The 10,073-nt window shown below is 33.9% G+C and overlaps 1 protein-coding gene and 1 long non-coding RNA gene across 2 annotated transcripts; one reads left to right on the forward strand and one right to left on the reverse strand.

Moving 5' to 3' along the window:
* Window positions 1-514: 514 nt before the first annotated feature.
* On the reverse strand, window positions 515-1,389 carry LOC148772811 (uncharacterized). The gene is made up of 2 exons (XR_016032912.1): window positions 907-1,389; window positions 515-767 (listed from the first exon to the last, which is right to left on the reverse strand). It is a non-coding gene; the product is annotated as an uncharacterized LOC148772811 (long non-coding RNA).
* A 1,460-nt stretch (window positions 1,390-2,849) lies between these two features.
* LOC105954319 (3'-5' exonuclease) lies at window positions 2,850-3,504 on the forward strand. Its single transcript, XM_012977992.2, has one exon. The coding sequence runs from the start codon at window positions 2,872-2,874 to the stop codon at window positions 3,502-3,504; it is 633 nt and encodes a 210-aa protein (XP_012833446.2). The 5' UTR covers window positions 2,850-2,871.
* The last annotated feature ends 6,569 nt before the right edge of the window (window positions 3,505-10,073 follow it).

A 10,073-nucleotide genomic window follows, 5' to 3' on the forward strand; every position in this document is an offset into this window, starting at 1 on the left:
ATGCACTAAATCAGTCAGCCCACTCAACAATTCTTCACACAAACGTATGGCACCATTGTTGTATCAAATGAACAGCAACAATCACAAGTATGCAGCGGAAATCGAACAACACAAGCAATTTACGAGCAACGCTCAACCTTATATTGATTCACTCACGAACAATACAAGGAAAGCCCTTGGTGCACACAAAAAATCCTCACAACAGATGCTAGGGGTGGGCATTCGGGTCGGGTCGGGTTATTCGGGTTATTCGGGTCGGGTTATTCGGGTTTTTTGCAAAAAAGATAGTACCCGAACCCGACCCGAAATAAACCGGGTACCCGGCAACCGGGTACCCGGTTATTTCGGGTCGGGTTCGGGTCGGGTTCGGGTTTTGCTGTTCTGATTTTTTTTTTTTTTTTTTTTTTTTTTTTTACATCCAAATCTACATATGAAATCACACTTCATAATTCCCAAACAGTTTCACACTCCACACTCCACAGGACCACAACAATTAAAAAATACACAACATAAGTTAAAAACAAAGTCAGTTCAAACTTCCAAAATCCAGACAACTTCAAATATTCAACGGTCCAAAATCAACAAAAGAAAAATATTACATCCTTAAATAAGTTATAAGTCACCAAAATCAATCAAAATATTCAAATCCAACAGTCACAAAATCAACCAAAACAAAACAGATAAAAAATAACCAACCCTTCAATATGTTACCAAATCACCAAATCAATCCTCAGTTCTTAATGATCCTACTTCCAATTGTGCTAGTTCTACACAAAAACAAAAAATAGAGAGCGAAGAATGGTGATTAGATATCGTTTTTTCTTGCCCTAGAATGGTGAAGAACTAATTGGAAAAATAAAATAATAAGATTCCAAATTGGGGAAAATCAAAGAGTGAAGAACTCACCAATTCAGAGAAGTGAGGACCGTCGTTCGGCCTTTAGTCCACCGGAGAAAAAATTGGAAATTGAAATTTGTGGAGAAGCCGAGAAGGAGAAGATGGGATATTTTTCGTTCAGTGGGGTTCTGCATTATTTTGTTTATGTGTTTTATGTTTTTTTTTTTCTATTTTTACTTTATTTTCTTATAAAATTATAAATATAAGATTTATTGCAAAAAAAAAATGGGCTTGGAATGGGCTAGTGGGCAGTGGGCTTAGGTGCAACTGTAAATTACAAAGTGGGCCAAATTTGTGAGATTTTTTTTTTTTTAAGCCGGGTACCCGATCGGGTACCCGGGTGGAATTCCCAATACCCGGACCCGACCCGATATATTAGCACCGGGTACCCGAAACCCGGTAAAACCCGGTTGAGTAAAAAATTACCCGACCCGGCCGGGTAAAACCCGACCGGGTCGGGTCATAACCCGAATAACCCGACCCGAATGCCCACCCCTAACAGATGCTAACAATTGCAATATGAGTCCCTGTATCTGAATGGGTCGGATTTGTGCACTCAAGGGCCTATAAATACAAGGTACAATGCAGTTTACACACTAAACTGCCAAGGGACACATGGCGGCACGCAGACCAGCCACTTGGCTCACTAATACAACATAAAGGGACGGTTTTCTAAGCCATTGCTGATGCCAACCGCTCCGCAACTGCCTTCCTTAACTTCCCGAGTCAATTAGCTGCCCGGCTTGCCCAATCGGCGCGCGCGCGCCCAAGGATCGAATCTGCCCGCACGCGTGCTATTCCCGCTTGCCTTGCCCACACTTGTCATGCCTTTCTCGACCAAGCACCTCAATGCTTGCCCATCACTCGAAACCCTTGCCTTGTAATTCTCGGGCAAGCACCTCAATACTTGCCCAACTCTCAGCCACCGTTTGGCCCATGTGTAGCTTGCCTTGTGCCAACATTTCTTGGCACCACTTCAACTATAACTCGGCCACACTCGAATTATAGTCGATATCACCGTCTAAGGGGTAACAGATAGTCACTTGTTACTATGGATAATTATAATCGACTGCAGTTGACTATAATTAACTATATTCTAGTTCAATATAGTATAGACAAAACATCAAAAAAAATTATGTAATAAAAAAAGATAAAAGAAAAAATCAACGAAAATGATTAATACATAAACAAAAAGTTTAAATGCAAAACCAAAATGATAAATGCAAATGGAATATGATATATATAGTAAACAAAATTGACCGTATATATGAGACAATATTCTTTGAATGAAATTAGCAAGATATAGTGTAGTAAAAATTTAATTGGGCTTAAGAGTTAGTTCTGATAAGAAAATGTGTAAGAATGTACTATCGAATAGGACCGTCAATTGATCCGGGCATAACCAAAACCCGATGGCTCGACTCGATTTGTCAAGTGTGTAATTTATGTGTTGCTCGATATAAAACTGAAGTCCGAAAAAATAAATGGGCCGAACTTTCGCCTATAACCATAAAGCCGAATGATATTTGAGTTTGAGCCTAAAGTTTCGAAAACCGATAATATTTGAGCTTGAGCCAACGACCTGCAAGCACGGCTTACATGCCCGACCCCTAAAATAAATAATTGATGGGGCCCTCTTACTATTATCATAAATTTAAAAAACCAATTAGTTAATGGCTACTAGTATCCCTTCACTGATCTTCCAAACGCCAAACGACCATTCATATCATCTTAAATGAGAAGCAATTTCGATGCATGAAATCAAGATAAAGACTTCGAAAGTCTAAAAGCCTATAATCTCGTTAACTTCATCTTCCTATGCACATACATGCACACATTAATTTCAAATATTTTTATTATTATTATTATTCGTAACTAATAATCAAAATGGACTTATAAATAGAGGAACCATGGAGTAGATTTCTTCATGCTAATTCTAAAAGCATCATCATTATTAATATTAGAAACAAAAAAATGTACTCATCAACATCTTCTTCGGGCGGCATCATAACGTTCAACCCCACAGTCTCGAAGTACTACGTAACATTCGGGGGAACCAGAATCGAAACAACAGTGACAGATAAGGCAGCCACCGCTACTGAATGGGTTAGAGAAATTATGGCCGAGTACGGAAGAAGGCCCACCGCTGTGGGCTTAGATGTGGAGTGGCTGCCGCACCCCATCCGCCACATGAGCAACAAATCAGCCACTCTCCAACTCTGCATAGACAAAAAGTGCTTAATCCTTCAGCTTTTCTACATGGATGAAATCCCACAATCAATCAAGTCCTTTCTTCTGAACCCTAATTTTACATTTGTTGGGATTGAAGTTGAAGATGATGTTACTAAGCTGAAGAATGAGTACGGTCTTGACTGCGCTAGGAATATGGATGTTAGGGCTGCAGCCAAGAATCGATGGCCCGGAAGATTCTCGAGGCCCGGGCTAAAGGATCTTGCAATGGAAGTGTGTGGGCTTAATATGAAGAAGCCGAAGCATGTTTGCATGAGTAATTGGCAGGCAAGAGTGCTTACTGAAGCTCAGATTGAGTATGCTTGCATTGATGCTTTTGCTTCTTACAAGCTTGGTCATAAGCTGCTTAATTATTGAGATAATAATATGAAATAATTATGAATGTGATAATTAATGTATGTTGTTTCTGGCTCTTTAATTATATTATTATTGTCAGGCCAGCTACTAATTAAATCAACTTAAATAAAGTTCTTGGTTCCTAGTATAACTAGTACTTCACCCGTGCGTTGCACGGGAAATTCATTATAAAAATAAATATTTAATTTTAAAAAGTTCTCAAAATAGTAAGATCAATGTGCAATACAAAGTTTAAAAAAATTTATTTCATGTAAATAACAAATTCAGCCAAAATAAGTGAAAAAAAGCTAAATATTGAAGGTTTAATTTCCGTATACAAATAGCGAGTACATTACCGTTACCATTACTATTACCATTACCAATATTACCAACACTAATACCAATACCGTTACCATTACCATTACCATTATCATTGCTATTATCATTACGATACCAATATTGATATAGATACCGATACTCATACCAATACCAATCATTACCATTACAACTACCGTCACCATTATCATTATCATTACCTACCATTGCTAATACTAATACTAATATAGTAATACTAATACTAATCTGATAATAATACTATTACTAATAGTAATCCTAATGCTAATCTTAATCATAACGTTAACGCTAATCCTAACCATAATCCTAATCCTAGTACTACACCCAATCATTATTCTAATCGAAATTATAATCATAATCCTAATACTAATATTAATGTTAATCTTAATTCTAATACTAATTCTAATTCTAATTATAATCCTAATCCTAATAATAATACGAATCATAATTCTAATCCTTAAAGAAATGCAAATATGCTATTGCTAACACTAATTTTAATATTATTCTTAATATTCTAATGCTAATGGTAATATTAATCCTAATTCTAATCATAATTCTAATTATAATGCTAGTAATATTAATAATCAAAATTCTAATATATCGCAATACTAATATTCATACTAATATGCTAATAATAATGCTAATGCTCATCATAATACTAAACTAATACTTATATGCTAATGCTAATCATAATATACTAATGCTAATGATAACCGTAATTCTAGTTCTACTCCTATTTCTAGTACTAATATTAGTCCTAAACTAATGCTACTATTCCTAGTCATAATGCTAGTGCTAATATTAATCATAATCCTAATCTTACGTATAATCATAATGTTAATTCAAATGCTAATGCTAATGCTAATTCTAATTATAATTCTAATGTCAGTGCTAATTCTAATAATAATAATAATCATATTCCTAATCATAATCATAATAATAATCATAATCGTAATTCAATCCAAATCCTAGTAGAAATAATCATAATACTTACTAATACAAATACTAATACTAATGTCAATACTTACTAATACAAATACTAATACTAATGTTAATACTCATGGCCGTTCCTGAGAATTCAAGGGCCCTAGGCGAGATTTAAAAAACAACTTAAAACCGGGGTCCCTATCTGACAAATCAATTTTATTAAAGGGTGTTCAAAATTAAATATAATAAAAACATATAAATAATATTTTCTAAAAATGATGAAATAAAGATTACGGGGGTTCAAGGGTAGTGCCCCCGAAACATTTTTTGAAATGTATGAACATAAAATAACTTCAAATATGGAAAAAAAAAATCAAAATTAACAGGATGATTTGCTGGTTCACTTCCTCCCGTGACGTATACTCTTTATAGAAAATAAACTTCATAAATATTTATAAAACTTAAATAGATTAATGAATAATGATTCTTATTTTAGGTATAATAATAAATAATTAAGACATTATAAATTTAATATTTAGGGGCCCCAAGGTTAAGAAAATTGAAAAAAATATTTATTGATCATTTATATTAAATTTATTTTAGAATTGATGTTCCAAAATATTATATATAATAAATTTTAAAAAATAAGTATTCATTTATAAAGTGTATGTAACATAATTTTGGGGCCTAAATTTTCTTAAAAATCCGGGGGCCCTAGGCGACCGCCTACTTCGCCTCCCCCAAAACCGGCCCCGTTAATACTAATACTAATACTAATACTAATACTAATACTAATACTAATATTAATATTATAGTCATATTAAAAATAATATTAATACTAATACTAAACTAATACTAATATACTAATCCTAATATATTAATGCTAATCCTAATATATTAATGCGAATTCTAATGTCATTATTAATATTAATGCTACTTCTAATTATAATACTAATGTTAATACCAATCTTAATGCTAATGCTAATACGGAACTAATCTTAATCCTAAGACTAAATATAATCCTAATATTAATACTAATTATAATTCTTATCATAATCATAATCCTAATACTAATTCTAAAATGGTAATGCTAATACTAATGATAATGCTAATGTTGATGATAATATTGATGTTGATGCTAATGCTAATGCTAATGTTAATACTAATGGTAATGCTAATGATAATCTTAATACTCATGTGAATACTAATATTAATATAAATCGTAACATTAAATAAAATCAGACATTTATTCCATAATTAATTAATATTTCCTTTTAATAGTGCACAAAAAATAATTAGGAGTACAAAAAATCCGTTTACTCCAGTTAAAACATATCTCTATGAAGTAATATATGGAAAATGAATTGATGACATGTTTACTTTATAATTTATTTCCATTATAAATTGCCGTTTATCCTTTTTCTTTTTAAATCTAGTAGTTAGTAATATTAACAAAATAGATATTTTATAAATAATTTATCAATATTTAAATGAGTTTAGGTTAGTTAAAATAACTAAAATCGTTGAACACATCTAATTCACTAAACAATTACTTATTGTAAATTTTCGTTTATCCATTTTTTAAATTATTTGTCCAATGATAATAACAAAATAGATATTTTAAATTTAATTTATATATTTGTGGTTTTATGTTATTCAGAGAAATTAATATCGTTCAATGCACATAATTCACCGAACAATAACCTAAAATTTTAAAATAATTATTTCACTATGAAATAAATAAACAATTATTACTTTTCCAGTATGAAATGTCATTTAATCATTTTTAAAAATATTTTATCTAGTGTTGGTAACAACATGGGTATTTCGAAAATTATTTTCCAAAATTTGAATGGGTTTATTTTAGTTGAGGCAACTAAAATAGTTAAAAACACAAAATTCATCGAACTATAACTTACAATTAAAAATTTTATTTTCCCATAATAAAATATCGTTTACCATTTTCTTAAATGTTGTTTCTAGTAATGCGAACAGTATAAATATTTTAAAAATTATTTATCCCTATTTAAATAAGTTTCAGATTTTGTCAAGACAATGAAAATAGTACAACACACATATATAATTCACCAAACAATAATTAAAAATGTTACCCAATTTTTACTTTTCTATCTAGTTGCAATAAGAAAAATAATATTCTAAAACTACTTATCCCAATTTAAGTGAAATTAGGTTTATCAAAACAATTAAAATAGTACTACACATAGTTCACTAAACACAATTAAAAAGTAAAATTATTTGTTCACCCAATTTTTAAATATTGTATTATTGTTTATGGTTTAGCGGAAAAAAGTAAAAAAGAAAAAAAAAACATGTCGCAACTTGTATATTAGGATAATTGATAAGTGTTCATTTTGCATGATTTTTACTTATCAATTCTTCGAGTTTTGGTCTTCGTTTGTCCGAGTTTTCGGCTTTATTTGTATATATTATGTTGTTTTTGTTTTATTTATATTTTAGGTAAAGAGAAGTTATTTTTGCCGATTCGAAACGATTTTGGAAGCGAAGCCGAAAATCAAACCAAACACGTGCAAAAGTGCATTATCGCGGGTGTGGCACTGTTTCGTATTTCAAGCATAACTTTTGCATACGACCTCCGATTGAGCTGATTCAAGTGGCCTTAGAAAGCTCACTTCAAGATCTACAACTTTAGTGAAATGAAAAATTGTCAAATTCGGGCTACAAAAGGGTCAAAACAGTGTTTTAAGTTGGTGCAGAAGCCCAGATCGCGATCCAGCCTTGCTGGATCGCGATCTGGGGGGTCTTACAGAGAGCAAATTGGGGTCAGATCCAGATCGCGATCCAGCCTTCCTGAATCGCGATCTGGGGGGTCTCACAGTACATTTTTTGATGAAGAACCAGATCGCGATCCACCATTCCGTATCGCGATCTGGAAAGGCGGTGCGCAGTTTCCAAGGCTGCCAGATCGCGATCCAAGAAGCCCAGATCGCGATCTGGGCACAAAATTCGAGACGAGATATTTTTAAATGATTTCTTACTATAAATAGAAGGTCTCTTATTCATTTTAGAAAATATGGACCAACTCTCGATTAACTCTCGACTTTTTCTTCGGTTTTCGCCAGTTCTTCGCGGGAAGCTTCGACGAGGGTTTCGACTCGGGTTTTTCATAAGCTTTTCTTTATGTTTAGTTTATAATTTCTCGTGTTCTTCATTTTGATGCTATGTTTGTAATGAACTGAGCATTTTCTTTTGGGGAAATGAAACCTTGTATATATTGATTTTGATTTCCAGATCTGTGATCTATTTGTCGTTCTTTGATTATGTTTATGTTTTCCTGTATTAAATGCTTTCGATTGTTTGGCCAACAGTTGAATTGATTCTAAATGTGAATGAACTCGAGAGAGGATTTCTCGTTTGATTTTAGGAAAACATAGCTCGGGTTGTGGAAATGGAGACGTGATGCACCTCGGGTAGCCCTTAAGGACTTGACCTAAATGCTCTCTTAATATCGGGTTCTGAACGGAGACGTCGGACTTGTGGGTAGACTCTAACTACACTGGAGACGGGGGTTAGGGTACTTTAGTGTCTGGGTTAGCGAATATAGAATTGACATTAGATTCGGATTTGTAGATCTTTATCGATAGTACACTGGTGGATTTTACCCTAAAAGCCATCACACGTCGGAATTCCTCGCTTGTCCTGGCAGACCGTTGTTTTTATTTTTGTTTCCTTTTGGCTTCATGTCATCCCCCATTCTTTCGTTCGTCTAGATAAAGTTTAGGATAGTATAATTACGGTACTTGGTAGATTTATGAACTTAATTCCCCGTGGATCGATATCCGGAATTCACTATTCTGCAAAACGCGATACTGTACACTTGCGGTTATTCATACGTAGGTTTTACGCATATCAAGTTTTTGGCGCCGTTGCCGGGGAATTAGTTAATCTTGAATTTACTAATATCGTTACCAACTATCCTTGCTTTACTTTAGACATTTTGTTTTTATTTTTTTTTTCTCTTTGATTTATTTTATTTATTTTCACAGATTTGTATACATTGATGGCCTCGATTTATGATCTCTCTCTTGGCGAGATTCAATCCAGAGCTGATTACATTCAACAAGAGTTGGAGGATATTGAAAGACATCGAAGGTTGAACCCAGAAAATGGATTTGCACAGACAAATGAGCACTTGTGCTATTTACAAGACGAACTCCAGTTTCTGGCAAATATTTTCAAAAAATTTCAGAGATGTCACATTCACAAACCACATCCGACCATCCTATATGAAGACAACGAGGTATTTACAGATTTTCGTATGAACGATGAGGTTGAACACCTTGAGGGAATTATTCATCCCAGTTCTGTAGATACTTTTGCGTGTGATGTGAGTGGGATGAAGATGATGGTAGAGGAACTTGACGAACAAAATCCTATCCACATTGCTACTCCGGATTTGAGTGTGAGCGAGGAGACGAGTTTCAAATTTGAGGTAGAGCTTTCTCCAAAGCTCGAGTATCTTGTATACGAGTTTGAGAGATCGGTAGGCAAGCAACCCATCCTAGTCTCCTACCGACTGATTTCCAAAGCAAACGAAAAGTACCATGGGTTGGGATGGTCATTACAAGATTGCAATCTAGTCCATGATATGATTGCAAAGTATGTATCAAGACTGACGGATGGATGCACAATCTACAAGGCTTTGGATTGGACATAATCCGTCCAAATCGTGTCGAGCCGTCGACTGTAAAAAAGGCGCTGAATGGGAGGCAACCCATTACTTATTTTTCGTCATTTATTTTGTTAGTTTTCTTTTATTTTTGCATTTTTTGGTTTAAAGTTTAATTTCACCCATTTTTCTTAATTTTTGCCGGTATCTCGTCCCCAAGGAAAGAAGAGTAAGAAGTCGGGAAGTCTAGACAATTCCGGCAAGACGCCCTCGGTGCCAAAATCCACGGCACCCCGTGCAACCAAAGAACACTTTCGCAACCGTAGAACACTGATCAATCTGCGGCACGATTGTTCATGGCGTATTTCTTTCTCCTTTCTTTTATTTTTCGCATTGAGGGCAATGCATGATTTAAGTTTGGGGGGAGTTTAGCTAATTTTGATTTGGTCTTTTGCATGCATATCATATAATTAGTTTTATTTATGTATTTCGATTTACGTAATTGTGTTATGTTTGTCACATGCTTTTCATATAGGATCGAGTGTAAGTTGCATTTCCGGATTCTATTGAAGCAAAGCAATTAATGAATTAGTAGATGGGCTAGTTGATTTTAAAATTGAAATTATGGATAACCGGCTAATTATAGATGTACCTTCCGACT

Source organism: Erythranthe guttata, chromosome 1 (genome assembly GCF_056151865.1).
Source record: "Erythranthe guttata isolate IM_541 chromosome 1, IM_541, whole genome shotgun sequence".
In the NCBI taxonomy this organism is placed as follows: Eukaryota; Viridiplantae; Streptophyta; class Magnoliopsida; order Lamiales; family Phrymaceae; genus Erythranthe; species Erythranthe guttata.

Coding starts and splice junctions, on each gene's coding strand:
- LOC105954319 (XM_012977992.2), top strand. CDS start 2,872: ATGTACTCATCAACATCTTCTTCGGGCGGCATCATAACGTTCAACCCC.